The 19,184-nt window shown below is 41.2% G+C and overlaps 1 protein-coding gene across 1 annotated transcript in view; it reads right to left on the minus strand.

Annotated features, from left to right (window-relative positions):
- Positions 1 to 18,826, minus strand: part of LOC139725404 (KH domain-containing, RNA-binding, signal transduction-associated protein 2-like) — a 60,439-nt gene extending 41,613 nt beyond the window's left edge. The window contains 3 exon segments of the mRNA XM_071636481.1: positions 729 to 845; positions 4,257 to 4,411; positions 18,663 to 18,826. Coding sequence (XP_071492582.1) covers positions 729 to 845; positions 4,257 to 4,411; positions 18,663 to 18,774 — 384 coding nt within the window. The 5' untranslated portion in view covers positions 18,775 to 18,826.
- Positions 18,827 to 19,184: the final 358 nt, after the last annotated feature.

A 19,184-nucleotide genomic window follows, 5' to 3' on the forward strand; every position in this document is an offset into this window, starting at 1 on the left:
AACTTACATTAACTCACAATCATACAGTTGTTCAAAACATGTTTTAAGAGTGTCAATGACTTGTATGCTGCTTATCTGATATGGATATTTCTTTTTCTCATCATATATCAAGTTCTACCTCAGTACAACCCTCCCCCACATAAAAAACAAACAAACAAACAAACAAATCCACCCCATACCAAAAAAAAAAACCAATTAAGTCACAAACAATTCATACTGATCTCCATTTTTTTTTTTTATCTGTTCTGTTCCCCTCTTCTACAAAACGTTAACATTTCTGGTGGTGCGAAAAGCTGTTCAAAAATAAACATTCTTTTTAAAGCTAGGAAGTCATCTTGTTTATACTTTCACATTCATGACCAATTCTTTACATCATGAGCCAAGTGCATATGTGCTGTTTATACCAGTCGTGAATGAAAAACAAATGTTATTTGAGAGATTAGGTGAAATATCTCATTCTATACTTTGACCTTGAGCTGAAAACTTTGTCCCCAGAAACAAGGCAAAAACACAAAAATAACCTGTTTATTTTGTACCATTCAATTATACGCACACCCAACTTGATTGGGCTAATCTATTTACAACTACAAGTTACTGCAGTAAAAAGGTTATGGTGTATGGACAGACCGACATACAACCAGTCATGCACTACCTCTTGCACAGCCACATGGCAAGGGTAAAAAGAAATTTGGCCCACTTGATACAGTAACATAAACCCTTCATCCTACCTTTTGTTTGTCTCTCATTGAACCTCTGCCAAGTATGGCTATCTTTGTGCCTGTCTCCTCCTGCAATCTCTTTAGTGAGTTTCCTCTTGGGCCAAGCAGCTTGCCTACAAAGTTAAACTGAGCATAAGGGGGAAGATAGTTAACTCTCTCTCTCTCACACACACACACACACACATACATAGAGCAAACAAGTCCAAGTCTTTTTTCAACTTACATACCAGACCAGAGTATGATACCCTTTTTAGTAACTCATGCATTTTTGACCTGCTCCTGGCCCAGGCTATAATAGCCCGCGCCAAGCAGTACAAATTGTGTTCAATAACTACATTTTGTACAGCAGAGCCGTGCTACTTTTATGATGACCCAGTCATGAACTCGCCCACATAAGGGATAACTCCTATGGTAACTGAATGTGTGGTCCAGCGGAGGCACGGCCAGGGAATCGTGACTTTTGATCGTGGAAGGAATTTTGGCTGGGGCCTGGTACTGCTATTGTTCATAAACCCTTTGGTCAGTGCCTGGTGCGGGCTTGGCGCTGGCATGGTGCTGATAACAGTCAGTGCTAAAATGGCCCGAGCTTGGTGCGGGCTAATTTGGCCTGCGTTATTCATCAACTCACAATTTTATGACTTAGCCTGGGCCTGGCCCTCACCAGAGAGTTACTGAAAGGGGTACAAGATATACTAATACAAGTCCAAAATTCCAAGAAAAAAAAAGGGGGGGGGGGCTTTCATGAATGATGATATGTGTGTTTTCCGTCCCCATGTTTTTGTTTTATATGACTTACTATGACATTGTGTATCTCCGACTCAAGGACTCACAATCCATTGATGTTCTCACATGAGTACAAATCGCACTTGGCTTCTAATTGGCAGAGGCTTGAAGATTTACAAGAGTTATAAAATAAACTACAAATGTCTCTAAGAAGACTTGTATGCTTCCACCATATTGCATTATTCTTCCAATACGTAGTACATCTTGACGATGCAAGATGGCAGTTTTCACATGATTGGCCAAAAATCTAACCGATATTTCTGACAGCACAAACCCAAAACATGTTTGAGTGGTTGTGTTATTTGAATCAAGTTTCATTTGGATGACAAAATTGTTTTAAAGAGCAAGTATTCAAGAATTAGAGCATTTTCACTTGACCACTGACCCTTGTCCTTTGACCCCATGATCCACAACTTTCTTCAAATATTCAAATTCATGAAATTCTTCCGTCGAGATGTTTTCATTGCAACTGATTGACAAATTGCCCTACATCGACGTAAATAAGCACTGAATTGATCAGTAGTTTAGTAGTAGCCATGATACGCCCATGATTTTTATCATGGCTACTACTACACCACTGATCAATTTCTTCAAATAATCACTAACTGGTAATATACATAAAAACCCATTTTCAGAACAAAAATTTTGAGCTTATTTTAAAAAAGAATGGGGAAAAATAGTGAAATTATAGAAAATTGTCATTTAAAAACAAGCAATCATTAAAGTTTAGTATTTTAGCCTGACCCATTTCTGAGATAAGGAGAAAAAAGTTGAATTTTAGCTTTTTTACTTGACCTAATGGCTCAATGGCCTCAAAAGCTTCCTGGAGAATCTTATCTGGTAAATACATACACTCACAAAGTTTTATGAATATACCTCAGGCTTTGCAGAGACTGGAGAAAGGGTGAATTCTTAGAATTTGACCTTGACCTACGACCTTTGGAGCATGCACCCACAAGATGACAGGCACAGTTTTGTCCACTCATATAAACTATCCCAAGTTTCACTTGGAAAGCACAAATAGTTCTTTATCCTGTCTCTGTCACGGGTCGATTTAACTGGCTGTAAACTACCGTATTCACCAACGATAAGGTCGCACTATTCTTAAGAAAAATAAAGCAGTTAAGTCTGGGTGAGGCCTATATGCCAGCACTAGCAAATTACTGTATTGTCTTTCCAACTCAAGAGAATCACCTGCCTGACCGACGCTTATAATCATGTATGGGACTATGCAATGTGCCGACTGTTATTGTTATTGTTAGGAAACACGTGGAAACACATAGAAATAACAAAGTTTCTTATAAAAATAAAATAACGTAGAAAAATTAATGAAGGCTTGATCAGAACAAAATCCATTTGATTTTTTTTTTCCTGTTTTTCATCACCAATGTCGGGATGCGGCTTATCCTGCGTTGTGGCTTTATCGCAGGCAAATACGGTATGCCACCAGAACATTCGGACTGATTTAATCGGTCCTATTTTGACTGACGGATCACTCCAAAGGCTTTGGTGCTACCACTTTGTAAACTCATTTGTGATTGGCTGATAGTGTAAGGAAATGTATGGCAAGAAAAAAGGTTTGCTCCTTCAACCAACCAGGAAAGCCCTCTCAAAGACCAAGAAGTTGTGGGTGCCTTGCTCATGTTTATATGCATACAGACTGTATGTGTACTGCATAGTTTTGTTATAAGTTTCATGTGAGGAGAGCTTTCACCAATGTGTATGCGTTGGGTCTCTGGCTGGGGCCAGCAGGGCAGGGTGCAGGAAATAATAGAGTAAGCCTCCTGCCTGAAGCAGCTGCACATTCTCAAGGTTGTTCAAAAGCATGTTTGACTGTTTATCATCATTACATGATTAACCATCATTATCTGAAACTGTAATGCAATGAAGGTTTATCAAAGAGAAAATAACTACAGTGACAGTTCAATTCTGTTTCCATTAGGGGAGTGCAAAAATTGTACTTGTAGTGACTAGTGTACACCACTGGAGTTAGTGTGAAGGCTGAATATTTCTACATCAATTATTACATTATCTTGTTACTGCAAAATTGCAGGATATGAATAATCTGAATTACATTTTAATTAGCATTAATCAAGTTAGATTTTCATCCTAAGAACATTTAAGCATGCTTTACCTACTTTCAGGAAAACATTTCCTCCATAAAATTTTAAATTATGTTAAAATTATATTAAGATGTGTGTGAAATGTTGAATGTAGATGTTGTAATTGCACAAACTTTCATTCATAAAATGAAAAGTACTCATATTGGGAAAACATCACATCATCTGTAAACAGAATAAATTCTCTACAACATTTGTAGTACATAGACCATTAGACCATGTTGGGATACAAGAACATGTTGTGTGAAGAAATAAGGTAGTATTATGCAGAAATAAGTTCACAAAGATAATTGTGTGCCATAAGAGGGTGTCCTTCCTGAAATAAGAGGATGCCCTCACTAAGATTAATATGTAATATTACAGTTTACACTTTAAAGCTTTAAAATGATGTATAACATGGTACATTAATGTCAACAATAACAATCAGAACTGGCCATCAACAATGCATGTCTGCGAACTACAAAATGCCTGGAGAGTTGGCATGGCTTGGCCTATGTGACAGAGCTACCACGGTTAACGCATGCCATCCGCAAAATCGATTATGGATGGCTGGATGGATGGACAACCCGAAAACATAATGTCTGGCGTGACACTTCGCAGCAAAGTTAAAAAAAAAAAAAAAAAAAAGGCTTACCTTTGGGTGTTCTTTGACTGGTATAGCAACTTTGACACAAAGTTTGACAGGTTTCCCAGAGCTGACATCAATCAATTTGGCATCGACTCTGTTGTCTTTGAAGTCCCCTGCTTCATCAACCTTCTTTTCTGTTCCATTTTCAACCCTCTTGATTTCTACATGAATGAAAACATGTACAGATATTTGTTTAGCAAATAGAGAGATTCATGACCGCATACTGCCACAATTACTCTATACAGTTCGACCTCGATTATCCGGCCTCCTTTTATCCAGAAATCTCTATTATCCGGACGCGTTCACACAGTGAAGGACTTTTTTTTCCATCCAAAAATTGAGAAAAAACAGTGACTTTAAACTCAATCAAAATTTCTACAAAACTCACACGACTTACCTACAATATTCCTGACAGAACTAACATCAATTCACACCACGTTATCATCGTAAAAGTAAGCAGTTATCACCACCGTTGCGGGGTACGTTACCTGCCTAGCTGCCAGTGCACTGGGACGGCAGCTTGGACGGCAGCTATATACATTAACATTGTGTCTCCCACATCCGGCCAATTCGCTTATCCGGATGAGCGCCGGTCCCGACATGGCCGGATAATCGAGGTCGAACTGTATGTTAACGTGAGGCATAGCCATAGCATAGGCTAGGACTACATTCTATCAACTGAATGTAACTAGGCCTAATTACAGATCTATGGAATTTTCTAACTTGGTTAACATCCCAAATGCCAGACACACTGGCCTAGAAAGGCTCTATGCCCACTACGGTTCGCACTGCCACTGTTCATGAGCGATGACATCATGTCTCGCTCAGCACACCGCACGCACCATGCTGTTTAGGGGTCGGGCTAACTCGGACTACAGGACAACTCAGACCACCCGTTGAAGGTGGGCCGAGTTGTCCCGCTGGTTGGAATCGATAGTGTTAGTAATCATTTGCGTGTGTTTGTTCTCATTTTGTTTTAATTATGTCTTTTCAAACCTTAATTTTGATGGAATTGTGTTCAGCAATTTTTTTTCAAGATATTTCACAATTTTTTGGGGTATAATGACATAAAACTGATTTTTCGGACATTTTTTTCGCGGTTCGCGATCGCCATAGGCGCACATTAATTTTCTGCACAGTGTATGAACTCGGCCCAGTAAGTTTGAACTGTTGTTTTGTCAGTAAATCTCCGTAAAATTATCCCTTTTATCATGCGTGAAGATCTATTTAGGGTGCCTGAAACTAATTTCATATTTAAGAAGTGTGCAGTTTGCATGTGTTAACGCACTTGCATCAGACCTGCACACACGGCCTTGAGCCGTTTTTTTTTAAAGATTATCAAACATAACACTTGAAACAAGTAAAACTGATATTTCATCCTCTGATAATCTCGTCATGTGAAAATTAAAATTCTCACCTTTCTCTTCCATGCAGTTTGTGATGAAAACAACTCATAAATTTATGGGAAAAAGCATACATTTTTAGTATTTTCCATCTGGCAACCCGACGAGAGTACTAGCGATGAGTCGCCAGCAGCGTGCAGTTTGCATGTGTTAACGTACTTGCATCAGACCCACATGCACAGCCTTGAGCCGTTTTTTTTAAAAAGATTATCAAACATAACACTAGAAACAAGTAAAACTGATATTTCATCCTCTGATAATCTCGTCATGTGAAAATTAAAATTCTCACCTTTCTTTTCCATGCAGTTTGTGATGAAAACACCTCATAAACTAGAGTTGGAATTTGTCAACACTGACAAATTAGGTGATCCGATCTATTTGGAAATCAATGATTTCAGTCCTGATCCCAATAGGCATGACCATACAGGTTTCACCTGAGTTTAGGGACATTGGTCATGTGATGTTTGGATTCTCATTTAGAAAAGGGAGTCAGACCTGCCATCTTTGGTGCCGAATTCCGTATACACTAACGAAAATACAGAATGAAATATATTTGACCTTAGACCTCACTCTGCACACCCAAGATGGCATCTAAGCAAAAAGTGGTTATTTTGCAAAATGATTCTTGTAACATGGTCTTTGCATGTGCAAAATATGGGAAAGATAAGAATGTATTCACCAAGATACATGATGAAACATTTATGACCTTTGACCCTAATTTACATACCCAAGATGGTGTCCGATCAAGTAGTTGTTATTTTATGAAATAATGCACATGACATGAACTAAACATGTGCAAAATATGGGGGTGATAGGGGTTGTTTTTCTTGAGTTATTGCAAAGAAAGTTGCAGAAAGAAAGAAATATCTCAATACATCAAAGATAAGCTTTGATTTCAACCAAGTTTTTTGACGTGATCCTGACACCGTATGAAAAAACGAAGGGCACACTAACGATAGCGCAAAGTCTCAGCTACAACATATTAAAATCTGGGAGAAATTCACCGAAGGGTAAGTGAGCTAGTGCTCGATAGAGATAGTCATGTCAATTTTCATTTCCAGAAAAACTGCACTCCCATAGAGATAACACGTAAACTGGTCAAATTTGACAAGGTTACTTTCAATTCATTTTTACGAGGTGATGCCGTCATCCCATCAAAATTTTGATACTACATTTATGAAAGAGCATTTAATAAGCTATTTAACATACTGCAATTTGGGGGAAAATCGGCAAAGGATAAGTGAGATACGCTCGAGTGAACTTGAAATTTGATGACGTCATTTTGAAAATGTACTTTTTTTTATTTCATTAAGAAATTTGATATCCTTTAATCATTTTTCCAGCATCGCCAACCCACGAAATGACATGTACAACTCATCAGCTTTCAGAATGTGTAAAGAAAATGGGGGGGTCACCGTCCATCCTGACGAGTAAAATCGGATTTAAAATTGGCAGTTTTTTTTTGCATAGTTGAACTGTATATCGCCATTGACGCGCGCGCGGAATTTTAACTTTGACGGGCCCGTATGACGTCATATTGAGTCGGATTGACTTAAAACTTGGTAGAAATATTCCTTGACATTTCAGACATCCGATCCGTGTGAAAAAACAGGAAATTTCTATTGCATATAAGCTGTGCGTGCGTATATGTGCGCGTACCTACGTCCAATTTTTTCAATTTTTAAAAAAATGCTCCAAATGGTATGAAACGTGTGCAAAAAAAATTGAGCTCGATTGGAGCATGTAAATATTTCAACGCGCGAATATGAGTAGAATGCACTTGACTTGAAATATATGTGACGTAAATTTCATTGAGAAATTCTATTCCATTAATGAGATATGAATGAAAATGTGTTTTCATATAATGACATCAAAGTCACGGTCGACTGATCACTATGATTTTATTAGATCTGTCGTCTTTGGGACATGATACATATACGGTATAAGTTTGAAATTGATAGGTATAAGACTTTCTGAGTTAACCTCTGCACAACTTTTGAGGAGAAATAAAGAAAGAAGAAGAAGAACAAAGAATCAGTACAGATACAGAAGGTGATCCGAGAGGATACTCGGATCACCTAATTTATGGGAAAAAACTTACATTTTGGTATTTTCCATCTGGCGACCCAATGAGTACTAGCGATGAGTCGCAAGCATGCAGCTTGCACATGTTACAATGCACCTGCATCAGACCCGCGCAAACAGCCTTGCTTGCATACCGTCAGGTTCTCAATCAAGCCACCCATGCACACCCCACAACACATGCAATTCACCATTCGCTAGTGCTCTCATAGGGTCGCCATTGGACAATCGTTTTGTCACTGTTGAGCTGCCACCCTTATTTTCTCCCATTTTTCAAAACACACCCATCATTAAATGGTTCAACCCAATGCTGTAAAATGCCAAAGTTCAAAATGATATGTGACTTAACTACCCTCCCTTCAAAAATATTGCCTCCCCTCTATGAAAAAGTGGACGTGCCAAACCTGTAATGTGAGCACACTCTACAGGTAGTGTGTGTGTGTCAAACGCAGTACCAAATTCAAACACATGTACATGTCCATAAAGTTCTTGCCGGCGACACAGACATTTTTCACTGTGATGGAGGGAAATATTTTTTACTTTCACTCGATGTAAAAAAAGAGTGATACACATGAAATAATAAAGTACGAGAGGGACAAACAGCGACAGGTGCATGAACGGAAATGGGCAAATTGTGCACTTTACGGCCCTACATTATCGGTGCGAGATTTTACCTTAATCAAGCAGTGCATGCGAATTTGTATACCTATCAGGCACCGCGGGTTCGACAGCATGTGTTCCAGTACAGGGCTGTGTGCATGTGTGTGAGATTTTGCGTTGGGATGCAGTGTGTGTATAGTATGTGTCAATGTGAGTGCGTAATGAAAGCACTTATGGTACACCACATGAATGCTCTAATGCCCTTCCGTGCATTGGCACACAACGGAAAGCAACCAGTGGTAAACTGTCGTCCTTCATTCATGATTTTAAATGAATGGACGCTGCATTTAATATTACCTCTAGCAGGGGATCAACAATTAACCTATCACAAAGGACATTATGTCCACTGCCTTGGTGAAATTATTCTATGAAATAATGCAAAAATCCAAAATCTTATCCCAATTCGTCAGTTTGTTGTGTTTATATCGTCTACACAGATACCCGTTTACTTGCCCGATTTGGCCCTGACCAGACGCCGTGCAAAGCAAGCACTCGTGTACAGCAACAGGGCTGTGTATCACACACACAAGTCTCGCCCACGTGGGTGGTTTGCGCAATTTGTGACGGGGTCGGGATGGATGACGGAGGCATAAGAATATTCACGTAACTGTTCTGGCTAGCCAGGACGTTCAGAAATGAAAGGTATTGTATCACAGACTTACTGCTAACTTTCTCACATTTTGCGCCATGATCATGATGATCAATGATCATGGCAATTTTCTGTGATGTAACATTCCTCCAGCAGAGAGCAAAGGCATGCAATCTCGCGATCGCACAGTGTTCAATGTGTCAGCTACCACGCAGCTAGAAGCGCAATGAGTGAGGCGGCACAGGCTTTTAGTGACCTTATCACTTGTGAAATGGCATTCTATACAGCAAGAGAAGCTCGCCAGGTGCTAACTGCGACCAGCCCTAATGCAAAGCATTGGGCCTGCGCATTGAAGGATTTTGGATCTGGAAAGGCGTAGTATCGCGGTTAAATCTAACCTTATATACTAAAAAATGCGTCAATTTGAATACTTAACGATGTATTCCAATTATTGACAAGAGGATATATGCTGAACATAATAGTCTGTTAATAGTCCATTTCTGTCTTAATCGATGACTTTGAATGATTCGGTCAGCAGGGTTCTCCAGATCGACAACTGCTCACGAAGACAGAATTTGAAACCTTGGGCAAGTCGGTAGCACTATAGCCTTTTTGACCAGGCACTCTTGCTGCGCGACATCGTGTGGCGCCCGATCACTCGCTGCTGGTGTGGGCACATTTCACTCAAACCCTTTCGCTCGCCACTACACAGCGCGCAGCGAAAGGGCCTGGTTCAAAGGCTAAAATCATGGCGACTCTCATGCGTTATTCATATCGCCACATCAATGCCTAAAGTGCCACGCAAAGGTTGCATCGAAAGCCAAAGAATGATCGGGAGGTACATGTATGATGGAGATGATCTCGTAGAAAAAGAGTCTTTTCAAGACTACATGGGATAAATGTGGAAATTAACAAGTGAACGTATCATGAAATCATAAGATGAGAAACGTATGTACATTATAAAAGGGGGAAATTACAGAATACCGGTTTTGCGTCATATAAATTAGCATACTGGTGCGTATAAGAGCCGCCTCCAGCGGCTCTCCCTTTCCCGTCGTCTGGGGCCCAAAAAAAGGCCAGAAATGGAATGGCCATCAAAAAGTAGGTTGACCACACAATTTTTATGAAAATTGAGTGGTTTCGGAGGAAAACTGCTCTAAATCAAGACAATTCGAGTAAATCAACGATAAAGAAAATCGAGCTGATTCTGACGGAACGATTTTAAACGTGATCACGTCATCACAGCTGGCAGCCCTTCTTCCTTTCACTCTTTTCGACACAAGTCATTCACAATCAATAACGCTACACTAGTTTGGCAAGACAGCGCGTATACGCTTATTGTCATGAGACAATTGCGTGCTCAACTGCTATACGTACTTTACACTGTACTAGTAAACATGCGCGCGTTCTGCAGACTCAATACATGCTACCACTGCCACACGTACACATAAGCTATTATGTGTACTGTTGTATTGACTGCATAGAGTCAACATGGTGGGCTGTCAAGCGCACCCAGACAGTGCGTAAGCTCTACTGTAAGCTAGCACCAGCAATTAGATAAGTGATTATTTTCTAGTCTCACCTAAATTTCTATCGTTTTCTAGGATACGGACTATCCTCAACTCCTAAAAACGTGAGCATACATCAGAAATTCGGGTAAATTTTTACGGCTAGTCTGGACTAGCATCGTCAGGATCTAGAACTACATTGTTATCGCTATCGAGGGACACCCCCGAAAACCCCCGAAAACCACGTATGAATACCACACTCTCACCACACAGACCAAAGAAAACACACGTTAACAAATGCAATCGTCGTCAGCCAAATCATGGACAGTATCGCAAATCGGATTAATATTTTTAATGGTTGCTGTTGGCAAGCGTAATTACGCTCTTTTTAGAGCGATTTGCGCTATCCGTGATTGGTTGCCAGTATTCTGTAATTTACCCAAAGTAAGCCTTTTGCTGGTAAATTACGAATCTTATAGTTGCGCAAAAATTTGTGTTCCTTTTCCAACTTACAGAGATAGCACTCTTTTGACTCAGGGCGCTCCCACAGTATAACTGTGTACAAGGAGCACCCCGGGGTTAAATGCATCCTACATTGAACTAAGTGTGTGTATAACACTAGGGTGTCGGATCGTGCGCTACCTACCCTCAGACGTTCTTGCACCCTATGTCATAACACCCAACTCCCATAGGACACAGTGCAAATGCGCATTGCACCGATTTTGGCATGCGATTTTGAGCCGGATTTCGCCTTTTTTGCATTTTACACAGTCCATGCTGATATCAAATCCCAACAAATTTGGTATCATATGAAAGAAGAACTTTGTCTCTATATCGTATTAGAGCGCTGGTACATGAATCCGCCAATAAATTGGTGTAAATGTCGTTAGAATAATGTTTTACCCCATATCTCAGCGTCTGCTTCAGTACTTGCACCAGCGTGTAGTATGTGAGTAGTAAGCAAATAATCAACGTTGGTGAAGGTGATGGGACAAACTATCACTTCCGAGGCGATCTGGATGTAGCTATCTTTCCGAAACGCAGCTGAGGAAAGATAGCGTACACATTCAGATCGCCGAGGAAGTGATAGTTTGTCTCATTGCCTAAAACTAAAAGTTGATTATTTGCTTTATATTCCACATCTAGGGTCCTAGAAATTCCCATTTTATTCCACATCTGAAACCGTTTTAGCTGTCTTTAGGTATCCTTAGGGCTTAGGCTACCTGTGCGCGTAGATGACAAAACAATGAATTTGCTGCGCGCACCGCGCGACACTGAAGTGAAAGTGCATTGCACTGTGTACTATCAAGTGACCTAAGTCATATGATAGTCCACAGTGCAACGCACTTTTATTTCGCGCGTACTCATCTTGCATTAGGACTGAGTGGACTGTGTGGAGATCAGTGAAACAAAAGGGGCTATCAACATAGAGTGTAACGAACTTTTCTTCTCAGGTGATGTGATGGGCAAAACTACGCTTCATCACGTGATCAGCTCTGGACCAATCCTATTGCAACATTCTTAGTATGTGGAATATAATTCAGGATATGCTGAATCCGATGGTGAGGTTAGTTTTTCGCTAGCTCCACGTCTTGGACTGTGTATTTTGCCTTGAAAACCACCCTTGCAATGATTTTCAAGCTGCAGCGAACGTCGTAGGCGCGGCTTTGTATGCAAGGATCCTTGGTAACTTTCGCGCATTGAGGCTCACGCATATTTAAATTCAACACACAACGCAGCCACATGGCGTTTACAGCGCGAAGCAGTATCGCGTGTGTGCATGCTGTGTGTATGACGGGCGTGTGTATGCTGTGTGTGTATGTATATGTCAGGCGTGTGTGTATGCATTGCCGTGCTACTTGATGCAGCTTACACAGCACGCGCTATCGTCGACTGCTCGCTTGCACTCGACTGTTTCTGCATGCTTTGCCCGCTTTTTTCACAGCTACAGTGCACAAGTGTAGCACTGTCGATGCCATCCCGGATCCCATAGCCCAGCCGGGCGGCGTCGTATGCACCACCATGCCATGTTTGTCACACACTGAGAGGTGTACAACCACGCTTCCAATCAGTAAGACGCAAACGCAATGAGCTGTAATAATCACATAATTAACCACGCAAACAGATAGATCCGCAGCTCTCATGAACAGTTGATTTCTGCCATAGTAACGATTATCATGTAGGTCTACGCATTGAAAGACACAACTGAACAGTCCTGTCTGGGGGCGACTGAACAGTAAACTGTGAGTACGATCTGATCAAGTATCTACCGAATGGGGCCTACAATTTTTTTTTCCTTACTGAACTTCAAATTGAAGTTATTTTCAAAAGATTGCGATATGGCATTTGGCAATATGTATGAATGGTGGTAATTTATCATCAACATATCATGGCATGGCACAGAAAGTTTTCCGCATGCATAGCATATCACGCTCGCAATAATGCAGCTGAGAGGTTGATTAGATTGCGTGGCTGGCGTAGATCTAGTACAGCATGCTGTAGCTCCCTGTGTGTGTGGAAGGTATCGGTAGAGAGTTACCGAGCAAGCATGTACACAGGCGCTCGCATGCACACAGCACGTGCAGTGTGACGCCACAGCAGGGGGAGTGGCTTCCGCGCTTTTTACGCATATTTTCTAACCGCTGTACACTCATTATCTGATCGCTGGAGATCCACACGCGAATGCAACTTTCGGCGTTGTTTGCAAACATGATTTGGACACATTTTTGTGCGTTCTTGTAAAAAAGTGGGGTAATATTGCTGTGATTGCTCGTAAAAAAGTGGGGTAATATTGCCGTGATTTGAAAGGTAAATTTCTCGAGATAGAAACATCATTTCGCCATGAAATTTGAAATATGTCGTAATGAAGTGATTCTCTTTCATATGAAATAGTTCACAATCCACTTTTTAACTAAGGCCAAGTAAAAAAAAGTAGTAGTTGCTCGTCCTCACGCGCTGTGTGTAAAATGTTAAATGCTTTGCTATTGAAGTCATTCTAGCGAGTGGTTCGCGCGATCGGTACGTACGCGCGTGTGTACAATGTAAATGTAACAATGTGCAGCATGCAGCGTGCAGAAGTTGTACTGATCTGGGACAACTCGCCCCTGAGACAGATCGTATGTGACGAGTTGTCGCGCTTATGAATCGGTAATTTATAAATCACCCTTTCAAGTCTTGGAAGTATCAAATATTTCATTCGAGTTAGGTTCAACATAAAATTATCCTTGAAATAAACCAAATCCTTTTAGATCAGAAAAATTGAATTTGTTTTTATATATGAAAATTCGCATCTCAACTTAAGCGATTCGCTCATGAGGGCGACCTGTTCCGGGCGACATTTCTCGCGGGCGAGCTGTCTGAAAATACAGAAAACGTTGTTGCTATGCGCGCAACACAGTGAGCTCACTAGCGTTTTAATTTTATAGCTAGCTTATCATGGCTGTTCGCCAATTTGAAGGAATTGTAAAAACAATACAAATAGCGCAGCAGGCATATGTACAGTGGAACCTCGTTATAATGAAGTCCATCGGAACATGAAACCTACCTTGTTTTATCGGGTTTCTTGTTATATCAGGGTCAAAACACATGAGCTTGAACCAGTAAAATTAACTTGTCATATTCATACAAGGTTTTGTTTTATATCAGACCTCTTTCACTGTATTCATATGTTGAGCATGCTTCACCTAAGTGCCAAAATGGAGCCTGACATGGCTGCTCGATCAAAAATAGTAAATAGTAAGGACCTCCCTCATTACTGCTTTCAAACAACCCGGACGAGAAACTACTTCGTCACCTAGAAAAATCCCCCCTTGAAAGCCACGAACAGATAGCCGGGCCGCTGATTGGCTGATCGCCCGGCCATCTGCTTCCCCTCACAGCGCAAGATTCACTTCTCCATGGATCGGTGTGGTGTACACAATGCGTTGCACTCTACATGCGTGCTTGCCGTCGTGTTACATAGCGGTTATGGCGGCGAGCTCGGCTGAAGAGCTCCCGTCAGTACACAACGCTACACAAACCATACAATATGGCGACCAATTTGCATTGTGGTGTTGAGCTTCTTATGTGTGTCGCTCCACACCCGTACATGTTGCTACCATTCAAATCGCATGAATTGATACACACACACCAACAAATACATCAAACTACTTCAAAAATTCACACCTTAAAATCATGTAAAAATATGACTTATCAAATCTCAAACACAATGATAGCTTCGCTGAATACATGGTTACACCGAAGGAGGAAAATATTTTGCCAAAAATCAAAAACTTGAGGTAAAAATGCAGAGTTTAGTATCAAACTGTTCGGCCGATCGCACTGGAAATCGTCGCACACATATGTTATAACGTTGTGGGAAAATATGTAAATGACAGGGGTAAAGAGCCAATGATGATGCAGCTTCGGTGTAGCTCCCGATTCATGAATGAAAAATGACGTCATGCTAACGCGAGCAAGGGCAGTAGCGAATTTCACATGTGTGGTTTTCAGGGGCTTAAAAAAAATAATAAATATCTAGTGAGTACCTCCCTCATTACTTGCGTCAAAAAAACCCGGACGAGAAAATTTCATTTTTCTTTTTTAAATAGTAAAATAGTAAATAGTAAGGACCTCCCTCATCACACACTGATCTCAAAAAACACGGACGAGAAACTACTTTCTTTTTTTACTTGGCCTAATTTGAAAAGTTACAAAAATGCTCCAGACACCCTACCTAATATTATAACACACGCGCTAATAATACGTGGCGTGCTATGGGCGGCGAAGTAATTCACTGCCTATCGTTGGTTCGCCAACCCGGGAGTACATAGGAAATACATGCAAGTGTAACGTTAGACTAAGTGACATTTCTAAGTCAGTGGCGACAACCTGGTAGTAAATTTAATTGACGTTAAGACTAGATCTAGACGGTAGACCCTAGTCTAGATCTAGATACTTTTAATTTCTAAAGGCAATGTATACAACCACACGCATAAGTGTCTTTACCATCCAGCCACACGAGTGTTGTTGTAGCCATGGCCTGAGTCGCGGGATAAAGCAACACTTCATTTCATATTACCTCACCATCTAGACAAATTTACTTTTTTTTCATTTTAAACTTTATTCTCATTTTCTTTATTTGATAAGATGAATTTATAATCAATAGCAAAGTTACATGTGACTTTGGACTTTGATTTACGATTGATCATGCATCGCGTCATTATTGAGATTTCGCCTTCGTTCGTTAAGGTAGGCCTACGGGCAAATCGCGCACCCGTTACTAGCGTTCGTCATTCAGCACTAGATGGCGCTCTCGCGCATGTACATCGTTTTCTACACACACAGTGTGCTCAGTTTCTGAGCCCATTCGCGACGATCACTAGCTGTAGCAGTCATGACAGGGGTGCATTGATATCATTCTTTTCAAAAGTAATACGGCCGCACTGCAAACATGTTCGAATCACAAACCTGAACTACTTTTGCCATCCTGTATGTGGGTTTGCGTCTGCTACCTACCGCGAGTAGCCCGAGGAGGACGATCTGTTCGGCATGCTAAGTCGAAATTTCGCACTTATTTGTCGTGACCTTTGGTGTATTTTGTACTTAATCCACATTGCGCAAAATATGGCAGTATTGAAACTTGACTTTTTCAAAACTGAAGTGTTTTCTGATATTTTGAAAGGAAAATTTACCGCGCGAATTAGCGCATGTGGCAAGAACAGTACACGAAATGGACCTTGCAATGCCTGTTTCAGTGAAATTGGCTTGCCCGATCGGAGCCCGTGAAGAGCTTCGCGGTTGCTGCCGCGGGAGTCGCTATGGGCGTTGTGTGATTTACGACTGCCCGCGGACGTCGGGCGCTGGCTCAGCTCTCTACTTATGATGATCGGCAAATTGTAGCCACTAGGGTCGCTAGGGCGCTCGCTACTATAATAGGAAAATCGTAAACGCGAAAAGTTATTAAAATGCAAGATTTTTACAAGAAAATGAAAAATCGACAGATTTCAACACTTTTCATGTGTACTGTATATTACGTATCAATCTACGGATAATTGATGTCATTTCATGGCTTGGTGTACATCTGATTTTTATATAAATTTAACTACCGTTACCTAGCATACACAGGCAGCCGGCACGCGGGGTCCCTGCTGGGGCAGGCGGCACAACTGTGCTGGATAGGCTGCAGCTGCGCTGAGCGATCGCTAGCACCCAACAAGATACGTCACGATGTAACGACTTTTAGGGCCTATCACCAGCAGTCTAGCGATGTCAATCCGAAGTCCCCCAATTTAGCGGCAGTTGTATACTTTTGACTTTGCTATCAATATTCAATTCTAAACCCATCGTATCAAGCAAACATGATGAGAATGGAGCGAAAAAAAAAAAATATTTATAAAAACAATATCAGAAGGTATGAAAATGAGGTTCGCCACTTTCATCGCTTTTGTAAGCAAGAAGCAGGTTGTGTGGTGTTCATATTAGGGAGCTTTAGATTTTAGACGCGCGGACGTTCAAAGGAAAAAAAACATGTTCTGAGCGTGCGCAGTAGTGAGCGTCAAGTCGATCTATTTTTAGCTTGCGTCGCCTGAGTTTTTCACTACGCGTACTGGGTTATTTTTACGTCCGCACAGTTTGCAACGTAGGGAGCTTTTTCATGCACTGATCATATGGGGGCGCGATTTTATTTCTTATACGTTGTGTCCCAGCGTAATCTAAAGCTACTTTTCTACACGACGCAGGGGAGAGGAGAACGTCCAGCGCACTCGTCGTCTCAAACGTCTGCGCGTCAAAATCTAAAGCTCCCTATTATGTGCTTGACACGCACGACGATCATCTTCTTCGCATGTGTATCCATACACGTGTATGTGGACAGTGCACTACACACGAGTGTGGCTGTATCCAGCGACTCGGCTCGGGCCATGGCTACAACCACACTCTCGTGTAGCTGGATGGCAAAGTCTAACGTAATAAAGACACACGCGTGTGGTTGTATACACTGCCATAAATTGATGGCAGTGTATACAACCACACGCGTGTGTCTTTACCATCCAGCCACACGAGTGTGGTTGTAGCCATGGCGCGAGTCGCTGGATACAGCCACACTCGTGTGTAATGCACATGTACATACACACACGGTACAGAGAAGATGATCGCCGTGCGTGCATGTCAAACACGTAAACGCCACACAATCAGCTTGCTCATGAAGTAATGAAAGTAACCTCATTTTCATACCTTATTGTTATTTTACAAATATATCTTTCGCTCCATTCTCATCGTGTTTGCTTGATATGATGGGTTTAGAATTAATAGCAAAGTTACAACTGCCACTAAATTGGGGGACTTTGGATTGACATCGCTAAACTGCTGGTGGTGTGCTAGCGATCGCTCAGTGCAGCTGCAGCCTAGCCAGTGCAGTTGTGCCGCCCGCCCGCCCCAGCAGGGACCCGGACCCGCGCGCCGGCTGCCTGTGTACGCTGGATCATGGATGCACGATTTGCGAGTACCCGAACGAACGAAGGCAAAGTCTCAATAACGACACGATGTATCAAAATCAATTGTAACATCAATTCACCTCATCAAATCAAGAAAATGAGAATAAAGTTAAAAATGAAAAAAAGTAGATTTGTCTAACGTTAGATGGTGTGATAATATTAAATGGGATTAATCTAATGTTAGGAGGCAGGTTCATGTTCATCGTTTGCTATGGTGCATGATCGCGTGTTGATTATGTGGCCGCTGGCCACACACATTCCTGCTAGTGCTACACAATAAAAAGCTTCTCCGTGTGTGTGGATTATGTACATTACACACGAGTGTGGCTGTATCCAGCAACATAAAAACAAGGGCCATGGCTACAACCACACTCGTGTGGCTGGGTGGTAAAGACACACGCGTGTGGTTGTATATTTACACTGCCATTTAATTATAGCACCCAACTGTGTCCTAACATGAACATGTTATAGACTAGCTATCGAGATCTAGAGCGGTTTTCAGTGTCGCGGAATAAAGAGTGTCAGCAATAGAAGACTGATTCAGTGACTGTCATCAATCATGCCAAATAACGTGACCTAGGAAACATGACCGGAAACGGCGTGTATTATCACAACCATTGTCTTACATGTGTTTCAACGTACGTAATAAGCCATTCTTACAACACCCACTTCATGTACGGATGATGACATTCATTTACCTTCGTTAAGTAGTCGCGTGGCATGTACAAAAGATGGATCTATACATTCTCTTTCCGCTATGAGCTCTTTCAGAGTCTCAGTGTCTTCTTGTTTTGGCTCTACTACTTCCATTTCAGCAGAAAATACTAATTGCTTTCGATAATTCCTACACAGCTGCCGCGTGCCTAACTGCCGAGTGCCGAGTAGTAGTACCGTATATTGCTCCGTGAGTTTCTAGGCACTTCAATTTGTTGTACAATTGTTTCGTGAAAGTATATCACTTTGGAACATATTTTCATAAAACTTTAAGAAAAAAATATGAATACCTGATTCATAATATTTTATATGATTTTGGGCAAAAATTGAAAGGTTTTATTCAATACGGGTAGCATTAATGTAACATGTAAATTCCTTCAGCGCTGAATCAAAATGTGAACAGCTACAGATAGGGATAGGAAGCGCCAAATATGACATTTAGTTTCCCGATACAAATTTCGATTCACCGGAGCATAATCCTGTACACTAGTACATTTAAGCTAGAG

This window comes from Diadema antillarum, unplaced genomic scaffold (genome assembly GCF_040938485.1).
Source record: "Diadema antillarum isolate AM-2024a unplaced genomic scaffold, OU_Dant_1.0 seq00000039_RagTag, whole genome shotgun sequence".
Taxonomy (NCBI): Eukaryota; Metazoa; Echinodermata; class Echinoidea; order Diadematoida; family Diadematidae; genus Diadema; species Diadema antillarum.